Source organism: Lepisosteus oculatus, chromosome 12 (genome assembly GCF_040954835.1).
Source record: "Lepisosteus oculatus isolate fLepOcu1 chromosome 12, fLepOcu1.hap2, whole genome shotgun sequence".
Classification (NCBI taxonomy): Eukaryota; Metazoa; Chordata; class Actinopteri; order Semionotiformes; family Lepisosteidae; genus Lepisosteus; species Lepisosteus oculatus.
In genome coordinates, this window is record NC_090707.1 from 11,670,746 (window position 1) to 11,697,925 (window position 27,180).

The window sequence follows — 27,180 nt, forward strand, 5'->3', positions numbered from 1 at the left end:
TTTTTGGGCCATTTCCAAGCACGTTTCAGAGGAAAGCCGTGAAAGGTTAATGCACAGCGGACAGATTCTTCTTTTGGGAACTCTCTGCACACATTTCTTACTACCTCTGCAGTTGGATGAAATATACTGTAGTGAAAAATTAATGGTTTTAGACTTTGAGCATGTTGCCTCATATTTCATTGGAGAAATGGGCTTCGAATGTGATCCTCTACAAAAAGTTTTACATTTCAAGCTCCTTTATGGCAAAACGTGAGTTTCCAGGAGACTGTGCTTCATTTCTTTCAGTGGGTTTGCTGCTTCAAAATGTTCTGTTTGTTTTTTTTACCCACCTCTACCCCCCCAACTTTGGAGGACTTTTTTTTTTTTTTAGACAATAACAAAAAAAAAAACTTACATTCACAAAAAAAATAATTCCGAAACTTCCCACTAATATTCTTCACATCCAGTGCCATTCAAGTATGTCTCTAATGGGCCCCAAACATTCCTATACTCATTACGTTTCCCCTGTAAATTATATGAAATCTTTTCAAATTTAACTTGTGATACAGCCTCTTTAACCAATTCTTTGTATGATGGTCCTGTACTGTCCACCCATTTTTGCAATATTATTTTTTTAGCAGTAATACAGAGTCAATAAAGTATTTTTATATTAAATAGCTACTTTAACCTTTGATAAATCCCCAAGGATACATATAATGGGAGTTAGTGGAATTGAGATATTTACAGTAGGTGCCTGTGGAGGTCCAGAATGACTATGACTGTATGTGCTGACAATAATAATAATAATAATAGCTTACACTTATATAGCACTTTTCTGGACACTCCACTCAAAGCGCTTTACAGGTAATGGGGACTCCCATCCACCACCACCAATGTGCAGCATCCACGTGCCATAATGCGCCAGAACGCTCACCACACATCAGCTATCAGTGGGGAGGAGAGCAGAGTAATGAAGCCAATTCATAGATGGGGATTATTAGGAGGCCATGATTGGTAAGGGCCAATGGGAAATTTGGCCAGGATGCCAGGGTTACACCCCTACTCTTTTAAAAAAAAACACCCTGGGATTTTTAATGACCAAAGAGTCAGGACCTCGGTTTTACGTCTCATCCGAAAGACGGCACCTGTTTACAGTATAGTGTCCCTGTCACTATACTGGGGCATTAGGACCCACACAGACTGCAGGGTGAGTGCCCTCTGCTGGCCCTAATAAAAACTCTTCCAGCAGCAACCTTAGTTTTTCCCAGGAGGTCTCGCATCCAGGTACTGACCAGGCTCACACCTCCTTAGCTTCAGTGGGCTGCCAGCTGTGAGTTGCAGGGTGATATGGCTGCTGGCAATACTATAATAAGTGCAATAATGATCCTTTATGTGTTTTACACTTGGACCACATTCCTGTATTATGCCACTTCATCTTTTTCAATTTGTCTGGGGTATAATAGTCTGTTTAAAATTTTGTATTAAAGCAGTTTGTTATATATAGCTCTAAATGGATAACTAACATTATGCCACAGAATATCCAAGTCTGTTGTCTGACCCTACACAGAGATCAGCTGTCCACTGAGATGCACACCTATCATAAGACTTATCTGACCTTGCATTAAGAAGGTTGTAAAATGTCTGAGCCTTTATTTGTATATTAGTCTGCAATAGTTTATTGCTGTAATTATCCAGTTCTTGTTTTAACTCACTTAACGGAAGGGTTTTAGACAGTAAACTTAAGTTTTGAAACATTCTATTGTTCACAGTGCCACACCTTTCCGCAGGTTACTCAATCACCCCTAAATCTGACGGGATCCCATCTTGTTTCTCAGTAACTTCTTTAAAAACTGTGTTTTGTCTTTATTTGCAGGTAAGGGGTTACCCAGAACCTCAGGTGACCTGGTATAAGAATGGGAAGACGGTGATAGCTGGTGACCGCAATGTGATTGAGCAAAGTGCCCGGGGAACTTTCAGTTTGGTCATCCAAGGGGTTACGGAGGAAGACAGTGGGAAATATACCTGTGAAGCTGTGAATGACGGGGGATCCCGACAAGTAACTGTGGAACTTACAGTAGAAGGTAACCATCAGGGAAAAAAATGAGATTTCTCCACAGTATTGAAAAACAGCAATGACTATGTGTACTGTACATGCAGTACTGAAAATCAAACTAATCGACCACTGTTATAAGAATGTGGCGTGTAACGTGCAACCTTTGCACACACCATTGAGCAAACTTTTGAAAAAGTGCGCACCGAAACATGGCCCGATCAGAAAAAGTTGTACTACAGCCCCCGTTTATGCTGAAAAGACTTAAAAGACATGTAGCCACACTAAGAATGTGGGGTTTTGCGCATGTCAACAATTGCAGGGTTCATGTCATTAATGTCAGAGATTTCAGCAGTAAAAACAACCACAAATATCACTGTGCTTCCCAACAGAGAAGGTTATTTCAGGCAATACAAGTCTTATACTCACTACACTGATAAGGCTGAGGTGCGCACTCTCCATCAAATCATTTAGTGCTTTTCAGTTTCAACCTTTTAAAGGTGGAATTTAGGTAGAATTTGAACACAGAATATGAGAAAGACAGCTTAGATTGTTATAATGCAAATTGTACCCTGCTGCCAAAACCCTATGCAGTTGTGGTAAGTGGTCTCAGATTTTCTTCTAGATACGTGTTATTTCCTCTTTGTTTTCATGTTTCAAGATGTTTGTACACCATTTTGTTACAGGAGAGTACTTTGAGGTACAGTAGGCTAATTTATTGTAATTATAGTTTGACTCCTTGTCAAAAGCACCATTTTACAAACCTGTAGAGTGTGGTGTTCGGACTGTTCTCCACTTGAGCACAAAGCTCATGTAAATGCTGTGTCTGATCAATTAATGAGACTGGCTGTGACATGGGAGTGCGTTTTCTTCTGCCCTCGCATATTTAATTACTGATGAGGCTAACTGCATTTCAATGGGGCAATTCTCTCTTTCGGAGATGCATGTAAACTTTAAGCACCGAGAAGTGACAACTGTAGTGAGACACCCTTGGAGGTGTGTATAACGAATGATGTTCGATGTATTGATTTTGGCTTTATACTTAAATGACTTTTATTCCACATTTGGATTGGCCTCTAGCAGCACAGGAAAGCTTAATCTTTCTGCAGGACCTTGTCAGAAGGCCCTAGATTTATTTATGCATCTGTGGTTAACACTGGCGTTAAAATTAAGAGTTTTGGCTAGATCTTACTTTGCAGAATCTGTCTATAGCATATTGTGAGAGAATACTAAATGTTGGAAAAATGCATGGTTTTATTTAAGTAGTTAATGATTCTTTTGGGGGGTAGATTCAAGGAGGAATGCTCAGTAGTGCATTTTAAAAGATTCAAAAAATTTGGTTGAGACACTTGTTTTTTTTCCTCGTTATACAGTGCGAATTGAGCAGTATGGTAATAATTCAAAGTGTTCTTACAGAAAAAAAAACACTTAAAATTGTTAAGCCGCATCAAATCGAATTATTTTTAATTTGGAATTTCAGTACTCCCTCTGTGCAAGTTCTAGGATCTAGAATTCTAGGATGCACATCTTTGGGCACAGCATGTGCAGAGTTGCCAAGGTTTATTTGTCCTTGAGAGTGAGATTTAAAGCCTGAAAAAGTGAGACTCAAGGCCATCAAGTGAGACCTCTATTGATTTTATTGCTTTCTGGAAAATATTTGTTTCCCAGTGGGAGGTGGGGGTGGGTTTGGGGTTGGCCTTTGCTTTCAACATGTGATTGTGAGATGACATCTAAATCTGAAACCTGATGTGTCTGTTTGTCCTGTTAGACACATGAAAGCACTACTGGAAAGTTTTGTATATAAACTACCCGGTCACAGTGCCTAGGGCATAAATCCTTCTTTCATCTCCAAAATATTTTTTTTCACTCTGCAGTTCAGCTTTTACTTAAACTTTTAATTGTAAATTTAAGAAGTGCATCTACTGTACTTAATACACAAAAAAAAATGTTAATGGCTTTCCATGTTGTTTGATTTGGCATGCAGCTGGACAGATTTACAGGATCATAAACAATTATTTGAACATTTAAACATTACAAAATTACGAACAGAAACAGATGGAGTTCTGTCTACCTGCTTCAAGAGCAGATTGGAGTGGTCATGTCTCAATTGCTATTTCTGCTACTATTGCTTTAAAAGGGAGCATTAAATGTTTTTTTTAAAGATTATGCCGATACATCAATCCACAATTTTTTCTTTATTTCAGATACTTTATACATGTTTGAAAATGTAGATTTGTTTTGTAATCTAAGCGAACCACTCAATTTCAATAAATCTTTTATGGGCATATTGCTTTGTGGATCGTATCTGGTCTATTCTTTCTACTTTTTTCAGTTTTACCTGTTCGTTCAATATTGTGTGCTGCAATATGGATAAATACAGTATGTGACTTTAATTTTTTTTTATGGCCAGGTAATGGTGGGAGGAAATATAATTTACCATCTAGCAGCCGATCAACAGGGTAAGATATCTTACTTCTTAACTTGATTTGACACAGATTTTTAAACTTTTGCTTTTGTTTAAATATTGCAGTTTTTGTGACAGTGTTGTTTAAAGAACAGTTTACTTATACTCTTTCATGTGGTTGTACCAGTTCAGAAAATCTGAGTAGAATCAGGCCAAGAAATGTTTTTTATAACAGGCATTAAGTCTTCTACTATGCTTTTGAAAATAAAGTGTAAGCCAAATTCTTTCTTTTTTTTTCTCAAAAACTCAACGTTCAGAAAGAAACAGTGGTTGAACTAAAAATTGAAGTTGTTTACCATGTTCATTTTGTATATTCTTTAATGAAGTACTGTTTAGAGATACAGTAGGGGGAAATAATAGACCTTCCATGTAAATATGCTGAAGTCACATATTGTTAAACAGTTGCTTCTAGCCTGCAAAGAAGATTAGACAGTGATATTTAACCAGGGGTGAGCAATCTTGGTCCTGAACGGTTGATGAGGGTCTTTTGGTTTGCTAGGTCTCAACACCTGAAGACCTGAGAGATACTGTTAAATTCCAATTAGGCCATAACTCAGATACTTCAAGTCATTATTAATCCATCTGGACTGAAATCCTGTGGATAATCCAGTTCTCCAAGTACAGGATTCAGGATCTCTGTATTACTGCAAGAAATCTTTTAGCAGTCAAGCAGTTTATCCACTAGAGGGAGTGTTTTTTTTTAATTTGTTTAAATAGAATATAGTGTTTGGAGGGAGGATCTATAGAATACTTAGTGGGGAAAAGCTACAAGACCGGTAAGAAGAAATTTTAGGGAAAAAAAAAATTGAGAATTTACCAGAGAATAAAGCTGATCTTATTCTAAATATATACTATTTGCTTTTTAGCTCTGTAAGGCCTTTGTATGCAGGAGACAATTGTGTGATTGATATATATATATACCTGTACTGTACATTCTCTTGTATGTCACCTACTGCTCATTAAACACATCCTGTCTTTAGACGGCTGTACCGGCAACAAGAATGATCCCTGAATCCTGGACAAAGTTGGACAAAGTGGTTATATCCATTGTCACCTCAAAACTAGACCTTAGTTTTTTTGTTTCAGATGTTTTATATTACAATTATTTGTCTTAAAACCATTACTGTCTTGACATCTTTTCATATTTGTTTTTTGTTTACATCTGAGCATGACCATTAGAAAATTAGAAATGGGACACCTTCTGCCTGACATACTGGAGTTTAACATCACTCTCACATAAGTGACCGTTCTAACTTTACTCCCTGGCTCATTTTTAACTAGTTTTTCCATTTCTGATTTTAGAGGAAAATTTTCTGTCCCACCAGTTGAATCTCGACCTAGTATTTGGGGAGAGAGTCCTCCAAAATTTGTGACAAAACCATCGCGACTGATCCTCAAGGCTGGACAAAGTGGCAAATTTTCTGCTAAAATAACTGGCCGTCCTCAGCCTCAGGTTATGTGGTTTAAGGTAATTAATATTCTTACAGGAAGTTACATTTGAAGCCTTGTTTTCTTTCTGTGTTTTGGTATGGAAAAGGAGTTGTTTTAAATAGTTTTAAAACTGTGGAGTACAACTGGTTTATTGCTTAGCAGATTCTTGAATATAGGCCCAGATTAAGTCAAAAGTCTGACCCACCCACAAATCGCAAATTACAATCCTGCTCCATAATACTGGCTTTTTGTCTGCCAAAAGGCATCTTGTTTCTACCAGATGAAAACCTGCCACTGAGTACTGGGTTTGTTGTTTTTGAAGTTTTTATTTAATCCAGGCATTGATTTGCGGAGTTTGTGAAATAGATTAAGTTCATATTAAACGGCTTAGAGTTAGAGGGTAAAAATCTAAAGCAAATGTAAGTATGGGAGTGCTGCTGCCATGTAATACAAAATTATTAAGCCTCAGAAGTTTTTTTTGTTATTACAAAAGGAATAGCCAAAATAACAGAGCAACAAAGTTGCTTATTAAACTTACCAAATTTACCATCTTATTAAATTTAAAATGACAATGTGTCTTACTTTTCACTTTAGGACGACATTGAGCTCCAGGAAAGTGATCATTTCAACATTTTTGAGAAATCAGGAATTCATTTCTTTGAGATCCGCAATTTACAGACCGAGGATGCTGGATTGTACACCTGCTCCGTGGTGAATACAGCCGGGAAAGCCACAGCATCAGCAGAGCTCATAGTTCAGAGTACGTTTTCCACCAACATAATTGTGGATTTTTCACTATTAATACTGAGAAAACATGATTCATGATTGAGTTTTGTTGTGTAAGTGTTGAAATTATTCCTGCACTCAAGTGTCACTGGAGATACAGAGTCATGGTAGAAGTTAAAAATAAAGATTGGACCTAATGTACTGTATATACAGTAGTAAGACAGTAGAATAGGGAGCTGCATCGATGTGCAAGCTGCAGGGGAACAAGTAGTACTTAATCCCATGCTATAAAGTTAAAAGAAAGATGAAAAACTCCATTTGGCTATGGAGCCTTTTCAGGTATTTGGATTAATACCCAAAGGGGGCTCCCCAGTCAAAATGTGATCTGTATAATTTCTCTTTACTCTTCAGCATGAATAAGCCTCTACATGTTCCTTTCTGATGTACAATATAACTAAATATTAATCATACAATTATTGTCTTGGGGAAACTAATAAACTAATACAAAAAGGTCGTTGATCAAGGGGATATAATGTTTCATTCTTACTTTAAATTCATTAATAAGGCTTGGGGGGTGTAATTGAGGGTGGAGGGTGTAATGTGAATAACATAGAAGAGAAACATCTATTTAATCCTGTTTTCCTTTTTAGGTTCAAGTACCAAATCAGAAATGTAAGTATACTGCAGGTTTGCCTTTCCGTTACCTTTCACACAACATTAATGTATGGCAAAACTATCTACAAATGACCCCAATGAGCTCTGCCAGTTTACTACCATACATTTTTAACAGCACTCCTCATCATGACAAGCATTGCACATGTACAGTATTCTACATTTATCTTTTATCTTTAGAGATGCAGTACTCCAAGAGCTCTTCATTGCTTATGCTAAATGTACACATTCAAGCTGCTTTGGTTATCCTTTCATCTAACTGTAGTCATATTTGGTTGTGAAAACTTAGTCTATTTCACAACTTTTCATATTCAAGAATTTTCAAAAAGCATTAAGAATATTATGTGGTTCGTTATGTATTGGCTTAAACCTGCTGTAATGAAGCTAAAGCTTTTTTTTTCTTTTTTAGGAGTCCTGTGAATCCAGTTACCACTGTTACAAAGACAGAGATGTCTGAAGTGAAGCACAAAGCAAGTAATGGTCTAATAAACGAACAGCAGTCCGCAAAGATGCTAGAAAAGGTGGAGCCAAAACACACCTACACTGCAGTGACAGTCACCAGTAGGGAGTCGAAAGCTGTGACTGAAAGCACTGCACCATCGGGGAAGGTAGAAGCAGAGCCCCAAAAGCCCCTGTCTGATCATGGAGCTGAAATAAAAAAGTCTTCAGTTCAGCCAAAGACAGCAAGTTCAGTAGCACCTCAGGAACTGAAGCCGACATTGGCCTGCGTCAGAGCTGGGCCCGAAGGCAGAAGGGCGGGGACAGGGCGACGAGCACAGCAGGGGGCCCCGGACAGCGGAGCAGCCCGCAAGATGACTGATGCCGAGCCCACTGCACCCGGGAAACAAAGAGAAACCAGAAAATCGGCAGAACAGCAAAAAATGGAAACCAGAGGAACTTCTCCCAAGTTTGAAATTCAGCCACAAAGCTCTGAAGCAGTGGAGGGCTCAGAGGTCATATTCAAATGCCAAGGTAACGGTTGAAGTTGACATTGATTCCAGTTAAGTCACTAACAGACAAGCATAGCCCATCATGCAGAGTGAATGCACTCACATGGGCCATGGATTCAGTTGTGTAATCCTTACTTTCAGTTCTTAAATGTGGGCTTCATTAGTAGTTCATTCACCCAGTGAGTGATGGATGGGCTCTAGTCGGTCAGGCCATGCAGTCCATCCAGCTAAAAGCCAGCCCAGTTTTCTTTTATCTACCACCCATAAGCATCCAGTGTCATCACTGAAACTTGCATCTGTCTTTCCATTGATTCTCTTGCTCTGCCATTGGTGGATGCCGAGGACTGATAGCGTAGAATAAAAGTTGAATGGCTCTGACTAGTGCACATTTCACTGCAGTCTTTGACTTTGCCCTCCCTGAAAGATGGTTCCTGTGATGCTCCTTGCCGATCAAAACGAAAAAAAAATGGGTGAAGTATTTTTAAAAGAAAATAATAATAGAAATAGATGTTTATTTCTGCATTGGTCAACGTTTGTCCACTGTAGTCTCTGCATACTCTAGGTCCAACATAAAAAATGGAGATGACAGAAATATTTCATGTTATGAACTCCAGAATATAGGAATCTTAAGGTACTTTAAAATCCTGGTATAAAATATTAGTTCATCTCATGCGTGGTGATTTTCCATCTTTTATTCCTGCCAGCATTAGTCTGTCCCATGACAAATTAACACCAGATTTTGAAGTATTCTCTGAAGCATTTAGCATAGGGGTGTAAAATCCATTTTTAGCATTCCTTGTAAATGATAACCATAAATAATGGTTAGGCTTTTCCAAAAAGAACAAAAAGACCTATCTCAGATCTTCAGGGAGATTTCTTCTGATTTATTCATACTGACAGATGGGTTACTAACTTACTGAAAATAAATAAGGATTAAAATAGTCAAAGTCTAACTATAGTATATCAATCCAAGATGCATTAAAATGAAAAAATACTACTTTTAAATTTGAAAAGCTAGATATTTCATTCTCTCTGTGTCCTCAAGGTACTGTATACAATTTGGAACAATATATGCTTACTGTACCTGTTGATTCATTATTCTCATTAAGAAAAGGTGGTATTATTGAGTTCTTTTCAGCCCTGTGCTACTTCATACAGTTTCAGGAAGTCCAAAACCTGATGTTAACTGGATTAAAGATGGCCTTTCCCTGAAAAGAAAAGCAGGCTTAAAAATACACGAGGAAAACAACATGCATTACCTCTGCTTTGACAAAGTCCAGAAAGAAGATTGTGGGATTTATAGCTGCACAGCAACAAACATCAGAGGGAAAGTGTCTATTACCTGGACGCTGAATGTGAAAAGTAAGTAGACAAAAATATCAATTTCATTATTGAGTATTAATTTAAACTTAATAATAAATAAAGTACATAATTATACAAGAAAGCATTTTTTTCATTATGACAGAACACATTTTATAACCAGAGATAGTGTACAGTAAATGTGTTTCAAAGTGGCACTTCTGTGATTTCAGTTGCAGCACCTCCTGATGTATTTAAAAAAGCAGACAAGACAAGCGTACAGTTTTCATCACTCTGCAATGAAAATAACAGCATATCTCGTGGCATTTTCTCTTGTCTATGAATTCTGTGTGACATCTTTTGAAAATTCAAATAGCTCAAAATAGAGGTTTGGTCATACAGTAGACTGAAAATAATCAGAATGTTTAGTTTGTATCCTCAAACCTGAATGTTTGAACTTGCAGCTAAAGATTTAAGTAATGATTCCAAATCTGTTGGCAGGGTTGGCTCCAGGGGGTTCAGTTCTGCGTGTGGGATGTGTCACGCCTTCTGCAGCCAGAGGGCGCCTCTACTCTGTCCTGTCCCTAGTTTCCTGTGCTTTGCTCTCCTTCCGGTGTCTCTCTCCCTGGGGCTGTATATTTCCGGGTCTCTTATTCTCCTGCGCTCAGCATTGACGTTCGGATGTCCTGAGACAGCATCCAGGTCGCCCCACGTCCGCTGCCTGAGGGCATAGGTTTCTATATGACTACTGAACTGCTGAGCCCAGCCTAACCCCCCGTTCTGCCGCTAAGCATATGGGTCCTTTTCCGCTTTCCTGCCTCTCCACTGTTTGTCCCTTCCGACATCCGTGACAGGATGCTATCCATGGGCTGTTTGTACATTACATTCTCCCAATATTCGTGTAAATTACCTTCGGGTTCTCCAGAAGTTGGTTTTGGAGAAACTGGCCTTGGTGTAAGGGTGTGTGTTTGTGTGTCTGCCCTGTGATGGCCTGCCATCCCAGCCAAGGTGTATCCTGCCTTGCACCCATTGCTTGCTGGGATAGGCTCTGGCTCCCCCATGACCCTGTATTTGATAAAGCAGTTAGAAAATGACAGGATGGATTCCATATTTTTAAAGTAAGGTGGCAAACCTTGGTATGAAAAAATAAGAATTAGTTTGTATGTGGATTACATTGTTCTGAGAGTCTGGACTTCAGCTTTACTTGCCAGCAGGGAGCAATCTAACATCAGGTTTTAAGACTTTTTAGTGAGAAAATATGAAAGCCTCCCACACTTATTCCAATTTATCTATTACCGTTAAAAATGGATGGGAAGTTCTAGTTTCAATATGATGTAGTTTTTTCAATTTCAACCTGGCACACATCTTTAATTTACAGGTAAAATAGTTCAGATTTGTCCAATATTGAACTACTACAGATATGGTTTCTTTATCATATACTGTATTCAGTGGTTCACAATAGCTTTGAATTGTTGAAAGATGAATTAATAAGATTTCTACATGGGGTGCAAGAAACTTTAAAGAACATAAAATCTCTAAATGCAGCAAACAGGAAGCCATTTTTTATCTTTAGTTGCAAATAGACAACTCATACAGTATGAGGATCTCAACCTGTCATTTCTTGAAAGAAGCCAGGGAACGGGTTAGGTAACATGTTCCAGACTTTCACAACCATTTATCTAAAAAAGACCCTCAGTCTCAGGTTTTAAGGCACTTGTCTGTAATTTTCACTTGTGTCCTCTGGTTCCTGATTCACTGTTGGCTCTGAAGACCTCCATTGAGGTTGATTGTGACAGTGCCTTTGAGGATTTTTATTTCCTGAATCAGGTCTCTTTGTAGTCCTCACTGTTCAAGACTAAAATAATTTGATTGAGCTTTTTTAACCGTTTTATGGTTTGCCTTTGAGCCCAGTGATGAATATAACCATTGTTATCTATATCTTTTTTATAATACTGATTCCAGAGCAGGACATCCTTTTTGTAGTTGTGTACGTGTTGCATATTTTACATACATCTGCCCTTGTTAAAATGATATTTTAAATGACAGTAACTATAATTGTGAGAGAAGGCTATTTGGTGCTTCAAGCATGTGTGGTCGTAGGCAAACAGTGGTGAAAAAGAATGCAAACCATCTATTTTCCAGAAATACTCTAAATACTGAATGTATCTGGATGTCTGATTATTAAAAAGAGGTGGGCTATGATGAAAAATGAAATTCGGGAAATCTCATCAAACTAAAGCCAAATATTTCTACACAGAGCACTCCTCTGTTTCAGGAGTTTACATTTATGATAAAAGGCACTTGCGTTTAGAAGGCAACTGTGTGATTCAGTGAAAAAAAATTAATAACATTGTTTGAAGGGTATTATTAATCATATAAATAACTACATGCTCTACTTACTGGAAAATGAGTATCTTTACAAACAACTTTTGCTATTTTTTAATAGCACAAGCCCTATAGTACTGAGGGATATTTTTAATTTCTGTAAAGATTTTATGCTTGTACTTTTTGCAAAGTCAAGCAAAACCTCTAAGTATGTTGCCAGCCTTGGAAGGCCAGCAAAAAGCCCTAACAGTGGTTGCATTAAAAAAGCAACAACAAAAAAAAAAGATTGTTGCCAGACTTCAATCTGCCATGACACAAAGTACTTTCTTTTAAACTGGATGTGCTTCATGGTCTTATTTGCTTGCTTAAGGATAAAACAACAGGGTGTTTACAAAATTGCTGTGGGGATTGCATTAAATTGGAAAATAACATGAATAGTGGATTGGCAATATTTTATCTCAAATGTTTGTCCTTAAAAGGAGAACAGAGCAGTTTCAACAAAACCCAAGATGGGCATTTGAGATAGTGTTGCCTTGTGGACAACAGGGCAGAAAGGTCTGTGGGCATAATTCCAGCACTAGGAATTAGCCAACAGATGTCATGACGTGGAGAGCCTTCAGTATGGAGCTTGAACTTTTCTCCTACAGTACTCTGGTACGCTCCCACTTTACAAACCCATGCAGGCTAGGTTAATTGGTTTTTAAATTGTCTGTTTGTCTGTACAGTTTGTGTACACCCACAGTGAAACTGGCATTATGTCTAGCTTGGCCCCTCTTGTTAATCACTATTCTCATGTTGTAGTCTCACCTACTGTATATTTCTGACTCAGGGAACAAATGTTCTTGTTTGCAAATGTTTTTGTAGAATGTTTACTGTGCTGCCATTATTTGTACAGTATGGAAAGAGTGAAGTATGCAGTATGCAGAGTGTAGCAAAAAAAAGGCACAGTGAACAGTGTTTAGTTCATTTCAGAGAAGGTGCATTCTGGTTTGCACTAAACAAAGGTATGCCACAAAGCAAGAAAAAAAGGGAAAAAAAACAATTGCAAAAACAAACAAAAGACAATAACAGCAGCCTTCATCAAACTGCCTCTGCAGCAGGCAATGAATTGTGTTAGCTCTTTCACAGACCATACTGAATAGGACTCAACATAGTTCCCTTCTTGATCTTCTGTTGTCTAGCAGGACATATGTCTGCAATTTGAGTGTGATGTGCTGGCAGCTAAAATCACATGCAAGGTGTTCGTTTTAATTGCTAGACGTGCAGTGGAGTACTGTATTCTAAGGTGTGCAGTACAGATCATAATGGGAGAAAGAGGGTAAATATCAGTATGTTGCTATTTAAGTGTGATGAATGACTATGTATTTTTGCCACTGTGCACTGAATATCTTGTTGGATATATTTTGTTAAAGAAAAATATTTCTTGTATCTTTCAAATAGTTTGAAGAGTTTTATGAAAGACAGTTTGTATACCGTATGTACAGTATATATTAATATTGAAAGGAGTTATCTTGATGTTGAGAAATTTCTGTGAAGAGTTGTTGTTCTTTGTTTTAAAATCTTAGCTCCAGAAGATGAGGGAAAAGCACCATTTTTCACCAGTGCTCTGAAAGGGTGCTCTGTGAGTGAGGGACAGGATTTTGTGTTGCAGTGTACTGTAGAGGGAAAACCCCTGCCTCAGATTTCTTGGCTTTTAAATGGTAAGAAAAGCTGTATAACTTTCCTTATATACCCTGTTGCTACATGAGCTGCATTTTACTTTCTGTTCTTCACTCTCTCACCTGTAGGCTGTGCCGATAGTCCTAATCTTCTACATCTTAACGTTTCCTAATCCTTTAGCACAGTGCAGTGCTAAACCCAGAAAAGCCAGGGGAGACCTGTTAGTGTTAGTTCAACAGGTGTGCAACAGAAATGCAAATTCTCACATAAAACTAAAATCAATATGGACTGGTCAATATAAAAAGTCACAACAGACAAGCAAACTAAAAGAGATATAAATTATGGCATTTGTTGTTTTTCTTTAGAAGGAAACCCACTAATTTAGCACAAAACACATTTTAACACATTGAGAAATTTGTATAAAGATTGTTTTTTTTGCTTCAATATAGAATATTCATATATTACACATATATGAGGGGAATTATTACTTCAAAGCAATGTTCAGATTTTAGGATTTACAGTGTAACTGCTACTGTTCTTTCATCCTGTGTGACAGCTTCTAGAATGCTATCGTTTTAGTCTGACAACTGTTGAATACTTACATTTGTAGTATGTCTATCAAAAAACAAATCTGTGATCTTATTCTCTTTTGTATAGAGATGACACAAGGTAGTCCAGCTAGGATATCCTGGTATCAAGTCAGTGTTTGAGATGACAAATTCCTGGCTCAGCATATCTCCGGTTAGGATTCAGACATAACATATGTCTTGCATATGACAATACTTAATGGGAGACTACTTTGGAATCAAATAAAACAATTAAATCCTAAAGCCTAGCTGCAGGTTAAATAACAGAAAATTAATACAGACTGCATGATTCTGCTTAAAACTCAAAAAAAGTCAAGCTTGGAATGTTTTTGGAGAGTTTGGGATCAAAAATAGAAGGAGCTGTGTCTTTAAATGGAACTTAAAGACATAGCAGGTTAATCTGATTTTAAAACGAAACACTTTCATTTCTACTTAGTTAAGATCTTATTCCTCAGTGGAGGTTTTTCATTCTAATTCAAAACAGAGCAGTGCAAGAAATGTTCTGAAGTATTCTTGCTGTTGATTTTTCACAGCTTAGTAACAGTGAAGTGAAAATCTAAAACTTGACATAAAAAGGATTCTGTGTGTGATGTAGAACTTGCAATAGAATTAGGATTTTTTTTACAGTAACAACAGTAATGCATTTTTATTTTGAAAATTAAAAAAAGGTTTTTAATACACCATTACTTTAATTTTTAGAAAGCTATTTTATTTAAAGTTAACACAAAAAGTATTTAGAAATAATGTTTGAAAAAAAGGAAAAGAGTAGTCTCTTATATATAAATTCTGAATTTTTATATTCAAATCACCTGTAAAAACAAACATACAGGGCTCCTTAAAATATTTACACGTACTGTAATGCCTTTATATATTTTCTGAATATTCCTGCAATCGTAATAAATATTAAAAGGCAATCCTCATTTTTGTTGGGTTTTGTAATCATAACAACAGACTAAATCCAAATTAAAAATTTGGCTTTTAAACGGTTTCATTGTTGTTATAACATTCTGCATTCATTTGTATTTTCATTGATAGGATCTAATATACTGTATTTCTTTTCTGGGAGGATTTTATTTACAACAGTTTGCCAAGTGTGAGCTACACTATGATTCTGGGTGTATCAAGCAGTACATTGGTGAAATATTTTAAGATTGCTGCAGCTAATTTATTTCATGAAAGAAGACAGGGCTGAGCAACCCCTGCTAAGCACAATAGAGATATCTAACCCTTTCCGACGACTGGAAAATATAGCTGGAGCTATTAAACAAATATGAGGCCTAGAACCATATAAAGGAAAAACATGCATTGCTCTCTCTGAAACTTTACACCAGCCAGACATGGCATATGTTTGCACTCCAAAAGCAGACATTTGAAACTGTTACTGACTCATGCAGACAGATTATGAAATACCTACCAGTAGAAAAAAAACAGTCCCCTGGAATTAAAGCCCATGCCTTTCTTAGGAAAGGGTCACCCTGCAAAAGATAATGCAGATGATTTATAATTAGTATTTACACTGGATCGTGAGCCATCACAACCTGCTGAAGTCAATTTGACTTTCTATTGTGTCTAACTCGAGAGCTTCAATTCATTTTCATCTGATAAGGAAACCTGTTTTTATTGGATCCTATCAGCCAGCTGAATCCTACTGCCCACTCTGTATTTCCCTTACAAGGCTTTGTTAATGGGGTTTCGTATTTTATGGCTTGCTTAATGGATAGTATCAAAGGTATTTCTTGAACCATTAAAAAAATCTGCAGTTTTTTAAAAATTTCTTTCACTTGTGGAATTTGTCCCAAGTCTTGTTTTTACACTTTTGATCGCTAAAAATAATCATTCCAGGTCCAAGAGTTTGCAAGCTCCTTCCCAATATATTTTTTTTAGAAAAAGAAAACATTCTATTAACTAGAAAAGTTGCTTACCATGAACTTTTCAAAGATTGTTGTGTTGACCTGAATCACAGATCTGACCTTAGATAATAGCAATTTAATTTTTTGTCCTGTTGGGAAGTTCTAGTTATAGATTACCACTGACATTACTGTATTTGACCACTGCTGAATCTCTAGTCAGTCATCAGTGCTCTCTAACTTTAAAATTCCATCTGTCCTTTCCACCTTAGAATCCTATAGTCTCGCTTACATACAAAATCTAGAGAACAAAAACTCTCCAAAGCGAAATACACATTTCATAGTGGAGGTGGCGAACAAAAGAGCACTAAATAGAGCAGAAGACAGAAATATTGTTTTTTTGCACAAATCTGGCATGACTATATTATTAAATTATAATAATATAGTTGGATTTGTATTAAGTATTATATAATTAAAATGAACAGTTAATGCCCAAAAGAAAGGTTTTTATTAAATTGGTTAATTAACTTGCTTTGCACATCAATTGCACAGCATGAATATATTCAGATGTGTTGTTTACGAAGATCCTTTATGCAATGAAACTGTAATGATACATTATTTTGAGTAAAAGTTATATTTTAGAAACTTGCATTCCAGACAGTGATAATTCTATACTTCTTATTTCCTGTGTTTTTTATTTCTTTAAAACATTAGATAAAACCATCCAATATGCACATTCCTCTTTTGAAAATGGTGTGGCCAAATTAACGGTTCAAGATGCCCTCCCAGAGGATGATGGGATGTACTCTTGTGTCGCTGAGAACAGCTATGGAAGAGCCGTCTGCAGTGCTAAAGTGTTCATAAAAGGTGGGCTGTGTATTTATTCTGTTCTGTCTCTTCTCCATGTTCATTTAACGTTCAGTTCCAATGTTAAAATATCCTAAAATAAGAAAAATGAGTATGCCGTACGTGGTAACTGAAATAAAATATTTTATTTATATTTCTGTGCAAAGTGTGATTTGAGATCAAATTGCAGTTAATTGCATACAGATATACATACACAATGCTTAGAAAGTAAGTCAAGTTAATGACTATCTTGAAAGCTGTACCCTGTTAACTGTGCAACTTGGGGAAGGGGCACTATGTTCCCAGCTCTTGCACACTGACAGTATCAAAGCTCCCCACCTTTCTGTTGTGCTGCTGATTTTGGACTGTTGTAGACACTGATGGTCTACAACTGCACACACTGTTGTAGACACCGATGGTGTTACTCTCTGGTGTGTAAATGGTCACTGTTCACAGTGTACTGTTGGCAGACACCCTGCAGTTAGGTAGAACAGTTATTAGTGTGGGAAAGCCATTGTAAATTATTTTTAAAAGAGCCATGTATGTTCTTATAAGGGACTTAATTGAAGTTGTCCATTACCTCAATTTCAATTACCATCTTGGGTTCTATAGATGTTTATTTTTTGAGACCGACAGATTATTGGACTTTGCTGAATGACATTGACGCCAAAGGTTTGAAGGCTCTTGGCTGCTGCAGGTGACTTCATACTGGCCCGCAGGATTGACAGGATTCTAGATGTCCCATGGCTGTTGTAACAGTGCAGCAGTGAGCACCAGTAAAAAGTCCCCTAACGGAGGGACAGAAGCACAGAAGGTGTGAGGTTAGCAGGGACCAAGAATAACACAAAAAGGGATGAATAATGAAACAAAAGGGCAGAAGGAAAGGTGTACTGCTGTGCATTGCGACCTCCAGGCTGGGCTTACCCTATTTAACAGAGTCCAGCCTGGCAAAAAGAAGAACTGCTAGCACAGCGGGGACCTGTCACGGATGTCCAAAGGGACTTACTGTGGAGAGGCAGGAGAGCGGAAAAAGACCCTATGCTTAGCGGCGAGACGGGAAAAAGGCCCGGGCTTGTAGTGCAAAGAGTTCAGGAAATGTCGTATAGAAACCTATGCCCTCAGGTAGCGGACGTGAGGCGACCTGGTGCTAGGCGGGTCTCAGGATATCCGAACGTCAATGCTGAGCCAGGGCAGAGTGGAAGACCCGGAAATATATAGCCCAAGGGAAAGGGAGAGACCGGAAGGACAGCAGGCAGGAAACTAGGGACAGGACAGAGAAGGAGCGCCCTCTGGCTGCAGAGGGCGTGACAGGACCAGACTGGACTGACCCTATTTAGCGGGGGTCCGGTCTGGTAAAGCCGGGTGCGTAAGGCAAATACAAAATAAAACTCTAGTGTTTGAAACAGGTGTGCCTGCCCCAGTGAAAATACGTGACGGGGCAGGCGAAACGAAAAAGAACGCCTTATGTGCGTGCAATCCCCTCTGGGACTGTCGGTGTAAACTCCCCCCCCTTCCGGGGTGTCCCTGCTCATCCCTTCCGGGGGTGTCCAGTGTGCCTTTTCATAATAACAAGTTCTTGAATCCTAACCTTTTCTATTTTCTTACATACAGTTTTCTGTAAAAGAAATGTTGAAAAATACTATAAGAGGAGACAGACATTTGTACACTTCCAATCTGCAGAGTTGTAAGTGAAGATGGAATGAAACATGGCAGCTAAAAGCAGCCTTTCTTCAGTTTTCCCCTTCATTTATAACTTCCTTTAAGACCATTTAAAGTCAATAGTTTCTTGGCTATATAGAGCACGTACTTGACACAGGAGATAGGAAATGCACTGATCCTTTTAAAAATGCTAGGGAGAGAAAATGTTCCTATTTAGACTACTTAAAACATGATTAAAGGTCTAGTTTTGTCAAAAACAAATGTTATTTTTAGACTAACTGACTAAGTATTTTCATATAATTAAATTAAACATCTGCTTTTTACATTTTTTATTAATGTTATCTGACAACAGACTTAAGTGGCACAGATTCAGTTTTAAAGGGCAAATGCAGAATACCAGTAGTTTCCCACAGTGATACTTTGCGTGGAAATAAAAGTATACACACAAAAAGAATAATAAGCAAAGTTATGTCAAAGGTTGCAGGACAGCTAAGTAATATACCATTGCTTAGTCCTTAATGTTGGAATAATGAGAACAAATATTCTGATGGAGACTAGTTTGCTGTTTTGGAGATATATTTTGGTGCTCTGGAATGCTTGAGATTTAACTCTTCTCTATCCCTCATTTGCCTTTCTTGGCAGATATACAGTATATTGTTTACTGAAAGCAGAGATATTTTTGATGACAGACTTGCTTTCCTGAGCACAATGTGTTTTTTTTAAATTCCCAGGTGGGGGTCTTGAACCAGGAAAAAATCTACAACATTAGTCTTAAAAAGTAAAACCTTGAATGGGTGAACAGGAACAAACAGGAATAAAACCAACATTACAAATAGTCAGAATGATCCTCATCTTTACTTTGTACATACATTTCAGTTATTATCATAGGTGATATTTGGTTAAAGCAATGAGAATAGTGATCTTTATAAATCAACATGAAAAATGACAAGATCTCTAGAATCTTTCAATCACCTGAAATATCAAAAGGTGCTAATGTGATCTTTCCTGGTAGCCGTACTGATGTGGCTTCCATCTGTTCTGGAATAACAAATATTAAATATTGTGTTTGTACTAAAAATATAACAGGAAATGGTTAGTCATTGATGCAGAATGTCAAGATGTTGTGAGGAAACTATTCAACAGAATATACTGCAGATAAGCCAAAAATATCATAAATGTCAGGGCCTTAAGAAGTGTTTTTTTTGTTTTCTTAGTCATATGAACCCCCATATCCATGGGAATAACAAATAAATGACAGTGATGTTTTTTAGAAGTAGTACATTTTATTTCAAGGTCAGTAGAGCTTAATAATATGATGAAAATCATAACTTTAGTATCTACTCTAACCTTTAAAAGCCCTTTCTCTTTCCTACTATTCATCTTTGTTAACCATTCTGTCATCACTGTTACTGATCTTATGTTTTGAGTTTTCAAGAGAAATTTACAGAGTTATTACTAGATACTGTAGATCAAAACAATAGCAGAAAGAAGAAGAAACACTTTTAAAAACACCTGTACGTTTAAAAAATGTAAAAAAAATGTATATAAAGACAGAATTTCTTTAGGGTAAAAGCATTGTCTTTGCTGAAACTCAAGAAACTTTGATTATAAATAGTTTAAATTATTTTTAATATTGTTTTTTAAACCAATAGGATTTAGTGCCTAGTGTTTGTAGCTAGTAGGGGGAATAGAGAAACTGATTACTAAGAGCTTAGTAATTTATCCTGATCCCTAGCTAAGCTTAGAGGAAGCAGTGTATTTCTCATCAAAGTAGGCTAGAGGTTATACGATGATGTATAGAAGTAAATTGTACCTCTAGGCAAAAAATGAGAAAAAATAAAGCAAAGTATGTTGAGATTTTGGGCAGCATGGTGGTGCAGTGGTTAGCATTTTTGCCTCTCATCACTGGTTCATATGTTGTCCCCGGCTGATCCGATTTCCTCCCACAGTCCAAAAATATGCTGGTAGGTGCTTCTAGAACAATTGACCCTGGTGTGAATGTGTGAGTGTTGTCTGTATGTTCCTGCGATGAAGTGGTATCCCTGCCTTGCACCCGAAAGACTCCGGCTCCCCCGCGACCCGGAATTGGATCAAGCGGAAAGAGAATGGATAGATGTTGAGATTTTTAAAAGTTAATATTCCTTTGCAAGCGATTCTTTTATTATTGGTGCTTTTAATAAAGAAGTATACAAAAACACTGAAAAAGAAAATTGTTAAAGAGAGCCTATGTTAATTCAAATGAAAGCAAAGCAGTTACTGAGCTGGTGTTATTTTGGAATTCCTAGTAGGCACATGTCTGACAGCATGGACATTTATCCCCTGTGGTGCTGGATCTGGGCTGCTTCTCCAGAGTAATTTTAACCTCCTTTTAAATCTGATTATCCGTCACTTATTAAGTCTGGAGAGAAGTAGCTTATGATTGCAAGGAAGAAACCAGAGGTTCAGCTCTTAATGAGTGGGTGCTCAGATGAAGAAGGGATATCTGTGCTGAAAACGGGCATGAATGATGTTTAGAAATTCTGTATTGTGCCATGTGTAAAAATAAATGAATTCCAACAGGTAAGGTCATTTTGATATCCTGTGTATTGTTTGCTTTTTATAAAAGCAAAGCATAGACAATCATATTAAATATCTTTTATTGTTTTTATCCCTGATATATTATCTGATATGCAGATTTTCTTTTGTAGATCAAAGAAAAATACTACAATGGCCAGGACTATTATCATCCTCCATTGCTCTGGAATACTAAATATTGAATAATGTGTTAAAGGGTTAATTCTGAAAACGAAATAGCAGAATAGAGATACACATGAGAGTAGAAACCCAGAAAAAGCCCTCAACCTGATTTTTCTCTTTGTTGCAATGCTATCATTTGGTAATAATGTATTCAGATGAACTAGTATTTCAGTATAGTACTGTTTAACAGCAGTAATGTGATAGCGGTGACAGATTCCTTTTCTACATTGTTTTTTGTATAGGGTTGTTTTCAGAAGCCAGTGTTTGTGGAATTAGAGTGAAGAGGGTTTTCTTTCTTCCACTGGACCTAGTTTTCTGTTCGCCTTGTAAGTCTCTGTACTATGACAAAGGCAGTGCTTGAATCTGTGAAGCTGCATTCTGCCTGTCATGCCCCTAGAGGGCCTATAAGGTCCCATCACCTTCAGAAGGAAAGGAGGAAGAGAAACCCAACTGACAGCTTTTCTTACGTGCTCAATATACAGTATATAATTATAGGTATTAAGGTTTGGCCTAAAGTCCTTGTTTGGTCTTTGGCATTTTCTAGGTCTTTGTTGTGCTCTAAAAGAGTGGAAAGAACTGAGATGGTGTAACAGAAATGACAGGATATATTCTTCATTTGTGGTTTATGTATCTGCTATGATCTCGAGAGTGTGACATAGTATGAGAACTCATTCCCATGACTTGCAGCATCTTTGGACTATCTATTTTTTTTTCTAAAAAGTGCCACATATATAAAGGAGCATTTTTTCTAGGCGTATGTTAAAACCGTATATTGTTTCATTCATGAATTTCTTGCACCTGTGATATATATTTTCGTCCTTTCATAATACAGTTTTTGAATATGTTTCTAATTGTAAATTAAATGTTAAGGTGTCTTGTATGGTAAGTACTGTATAATACTTGAGAGCCTTAATGAGGAGTCTTTTAGGCTTAAAGCAGACACTCAGCTACTGTGACACGCAGATAGTATTTTAATATTCTATTTGATATTTTCTAGTTTCTTGGTGAGTAATCTCATACATTCCTGTTCACAAGGGCTAAAACCTTAAACCTTTTTAGTCTCGAGCCCAGAAGACTATGATGGGAACCGATTCAAGTATTTAAAATGCTCACAGGCATTGCCAAAATCAACATGTCTTCAGAATCAGCAATGAAACGTGAACCAGGGAGCATAACGGGAATCTATGAACAAGTACATTTAAAACAAAGAGCAGGAAGAATGATTTTACACTTAGGGTTGTAGGAGTCTGGATCAAGCTGCCCAGCCATGTTGTTGAAACCGATGTAATCCCTATCATGGGCCGAATATCATACTTCTGTTTGCAGACTTTCTTATGTGCTCTTCTAAAACGGAGCTCATGCAGTTTTGTTTAAGTTGTCTAGTGGAAACTAAATCTTGGATCTCCCCCTACGGTATGCTAAATATGTATATACAAAATGAGATGTGTTTAGGAAAACACTACAGCTTGTCCGTTTGGTTTTTGAGATGGCTCTTTCTTTGACTTACGTCCTGGTGTTCACTGACTAGATTTATGAACCCTGAGCCCCAGCGTCTAACCAAACACCATAAATGGTCAATGTGAGTCAGTGAGAACAAAGACACAGACGTTTTGCTTGGTCATTATTTTTTTAGGCTGCAAGTAAACATAGGAAAGCAGCACCTGATAACATCTTTTTAATTGAATTAATGGATTGCTTTCACTTTTTTAGAGTGAAAAGAACATTTCAGATTAATTTTGGTCAGTCGTTTATGTCTTTGCTATTTACATGAAGTTGATGGATTGCAATGAAGTGATTGTTGCTTTAATGTGTCCAATTTTTAATGGATTTGTCTGTGGCTCTGAACTGCTTTCAAAAGTATCCTTTCTGCCTCCCCAAAATATGTGGGTTACTATGCAAGTACAGCTGCTCTTTATGATATATTAAAATGCTAAGAATATTTGAGGAAATCTTCCTTCACTTTTTTTCCTTGCTTGTCTGTAGCTGTAGCACATGCATTTCTGTAACTTTTCATTTCATTTGTAGGGTGTTAAAAGACATTAGTCACACTTGAGAATAGGAGGTACATAAGGCATGTGTAAATGATATACTAGTGCTTAACACATGATAAATAACCACTTTATAAAGGTTGTCTAGGTACTTAATTAGCTTTCATCAACAGTAAATAAGTATTACATACCCTTCATGTACAGTATCAGTAATAATGTATTATTAGGTATTTAAGTAACCTGTCAAGCTGTATGCCAGTAATAAAAGTAGCAATAACTGCTTTACATAGGTCTTCAAATCTGAATGTATACTGAAGTACTGCTGTGTTTAGTGTATTTAAATCTTAACAGAAGGTCCACAGGAATTAGGAATTACATACAAAATGTAATTCCATTTTCATACACCAAATTCCTGTAGGCTATTTGTTTGCATGTTTATATTTATTTATTAAAATATTTAAATAAATGCATCATTACTGCATTTAGATTACCTTTGACATCATTCAATGAATTATAAAAACACATTCTGATGAAATAGGAAACTCTTAGAAAGCACACATTTCTTCTGGCTTGTTTTACAAGTTAGCTGTGGTGCAAAGTAATCACTGTGTGTCTGTAATAATAATAATAAATAATAATTGGTTACACTTATAGCGCTTTTCTGGACACTCCACTCAAAGCGCTTTACAGGTAATGGGGACTCCCCTCCACCACCACCAATGTGCAGCATCCATGATTTTACTATTGATTTAAGGAATGATAAGGAGGAAAGGAGGATCCAGTTTTTAAAGAAAAAAATACAAGAATAATTTTATTACAACAGCAATAAACTTGGACTGCAAGACAATTGCCTTGTCTTCTTGCTACTGCAGATAACTAATGTCAGACCCTAACTAGATTTCACAGTGGATTAAATTCTGAGTGTTCTAATGAGCATTAATCTAGACGTAAGAGACTGAATTTACTGCTGTTTTAGCCCATTAGAATCCAACAGATACATCATGAAGTCAAAGAAAATATGTATTCTATTCTTACATCTGAAGTCTGCCTTAGCAGGCTTGAAATGCAAATAGTTTTATTTTTATCATTCATTGCTTGGTTTATGTAGCCTTGTGAAATAACAAGAATGATGAAGGTTGCTGACAAATGTACAGGATCCACACGCTAGTCAAAACCTGATTTAGGGTGTTCTTCCACTGCAGGGTTCCATATTGATCTACACTGCTCCATGTGTTTATATTCAGATGTTTTTTTTTTGTAAGCCGTGGCCTCTGGATGAAAGCCCAGATTCTACCCTCACTCACAAGCTGTGCTTATCAATGAGAAGTTATTTTTCTGTGAATTTATCTGGTATGGTTTTGTCATTACATTTCAAACAATTCTGTGATATCTGTACTAAAATTGATTTGATGGACCAGGGAAAATCTTTTGCTTTCCCGTGTGATTATTTTATCTGAAAATGCTACTCCCAGAACATCGTGAGTGTTTATAAAGTTTATATACGGTATGTTAATCATGTCTTACACAAATGCTTGGGAAATTAAAAGTTAAATTTAGCTTCCTGGCAATCCATTTTGAAGTATTTTCAAATCGTACTCTGAAATAAAGTCTAAAACACATAGGAAGTTTCTAACTAATGGAGAAACAATGGAACAGACATACCCTATTAGAAAAGTAGAGCCTCAGGAATGAGGTGCAGTATGTACTGTACAGTATGTAGATACTGTAGATGCAGAGCCTACTTTCCATGAGTTGCTTCCATCATTGAGAAGCACTGGAAGCATGGATCCTAATACCTCACAAAGGAAGAACAGTAACTTGATGAAGGTACTTCATGGAAATAAAATCTCTGTCAAACCAGGAAGTGTCTGAAATTTAAATATCCTCTGAAGGGAGAGAAAAGAAACAGACATGGCCCAAAATTGAGGCGGATGTTAATGAAGCCAGATTCTATAACCTGTTTTGGGATATACGCACTGCATCGGGGTTAACACTCCTGTTTGTGAAAAGTGATTGTTTTTCAGCAAATATAAATGTGTTGTATTTGCACACTGGGAAGAAGACATTGATTCCAAGTAGATACAGCTTCCTCCACAGCAGGAGAAAAATATGTTTGTGTGTTCAGACAACAAAACACCCAAGAAGTTTGAGGCCTCAAGGCAGACAGTTCTTAGAAATTCTTATTCTGTTGTGTTCTCTCAAAGCAACAGAACAATTTTCATGTGATTTCACTTCTAGGTGGTAACCAGACACAGCCGTTGTAGCCTGTGGTCAATAATTGCCTTCCACTCTGTCCATTCTTCCTTTCTCTTTATTATGAAGGACAGCACAGCTGACATGCTCCAGATTAGATAGAAACATGATTGCTCCTTTAGTGCCTGACTTCATCATAACATACCTGTTGCACTATGATTTGAATTCATACACCCTAAACTATTCACTATTAGACAACTTAACCTATTGACTCAAATATATTTTAAATACTTGTGTACCTAATGTCTATAGCCTTTTTTTTTTCCAGTCATGACTTAACATGTCTTTATATGTCTGTTTGCCTGGACCGATTGCTACTTTGTAATAGACTACTGTATGTATCAGGGGTTTAAAATATATTTTAGTAAGTTCATATCTTGTGTGAACCACATAAAAAATATGTTTCTTGTGTGCATGTTCAGAAAAGCAAACAGCTAAGAAAACCGAGGCCTCAAATGCTGAAGAACAGAAAAAGACATTCGCTCCAGTGTTCCTCAAAGGCCTGAATGATCTTCAAGTCATGGATGGAGGCCAAGTCAGTATGACTGTTGAGGTGACAGGTAAGGCACTCTTGTCAAAGAGTTTCTTGATAATTGTCTATTTTTTCAGATTAAGATTAATTATTGGAACAAAATAGTTGTAATAAGACCAATGATATTGAAAAAGTAAGTTTACTTTTTAGCATTCGCTGTTCTGTCTCTGCACACAAGCGAATATATGTATATGTAACATCATGTTCTGCAAATAGTGCCTCTTACTTCAATTAATAGCTTTTGTGCTTCATTGTTCAATCTGTGTGGTCATTTTATGTGTGCTAAAGTTTCCTATAGTGTAAAATGTCTGTTATAGGTTATAGGTCTTATGACTAGATTTTCATAGTTCATAATGTATTGCAGTTTGCCATTAAACTACAGTATTACTAGACAACTACATTAACATAATAAAAGGTCTTTTTGCAGTTGTTGGTATTTAAGTCAACTTATGTTTTGAATTAATTTAAATAAACTCCAGGGAAAGAAACAAGATTTATATTGTGTTTTTGTTCATCTATTGATATTTGTTGAGCTACAGAGGGCGAAAAATAAACTTAATTGTATTCTTTATACATTTTGTCAAATTTCCGAAATTCCAAAACAGAAACAAATAAAGGATCACACAGATTCAGTTGAATTCCAGAGACAAATCTATCATAGGCAGAGAAACTAAGGCTTTGATTAAATCAAAATATAGACCCATTGACAAAATATGGATTTAGAATTCAGTGGCAGTTTTCCCATCAAAGTAGCTTCCGGGGAACAGCAAGCACTGGGTTTTAAATTACACATTTGGTTGGTGTATCAATGTTTAATCAAGATTTAATCTCAGACTAAATACAGTAGTTTTCAGCAAAATATGCTGGGTGCATTTTTCACTTACTGTACATTTATCATTTTGCAGCTAATCCTAAACCAGAAATAGTTTGGCTTCACAATGGGAAAGAAATCCAGGAGTCAGAGGACTTTCACTTTAAGAAGTGTGGAAATGAATACACTCTTCTCATTCAGGAGGTCTTTCCTGAAGACACGGGGAAATACACCTGTGAGGTGTGGAATGAGCTTGGTGTGGCTCGCACAGAAGCCAGACTCACTGTGCAGGGTATCTGTTTTCATTTCACTAAAGCCAGGACACAAGCAGAATAACATACTGTATTATGATTTTGCATTTAAAAC

General features: G+C 36.9%; 1 protein-coding gene across 3 annotated transcripts in view; it reads left to right on the forward strand.

The window, feature by feature from the left end:
• Positions 1-27,180, forward strand: part of mylka (myosin, light chain kinase a) — a 101,503-nt gene that overhangs the window by 35,486 nt on the left and 38,837 nt on the right. For 2 of the 3 annotated variants that reach the window (XM_015358774.2, XM_069196260.1), the window contains 11 exons: positions 1,853-2,060; positions 4,440-4,488; positions 5,796-5,961; positions 6,519-6,684; positions 7,301-7,322; positions 7,732-8,294; positions 9,431-9,634; positions 13,462-13,596; positions 16,704-16,856; positions 25,894-26,031; positions 26,909-27,106. In XM_015358774.2, coding sequence (XP_015214260.2) covers positions 1,853-2,060; positions 4,440-4,488; positions 5,796-5,961; positions 6,519-6,684; positions 7,301-7,322; positions 7,732-8,294; positions 9,431-9,634; positions 13,462-13,596; positions 16,704-16,856; positions 25,894-26,031; positions 26,909-27,106 — 2,002 coding nt within the window. The remainder of the gene's footprint in view (positions 1-1,852; positions 2,061-4,439; positions 4,489-5,795; positions 5,962-6,518; positions 6,685-7,300; positions 7,323-7,731; positions 8,295-9,430; positions 9,635-13,461; positions 13,597-16,703; positions 16,857-25,893; positions 26,032-26,908; positions 27,107-27,180) is intronic. The other variant, XM_015358776.2, reaches the window with a different exon arrangement.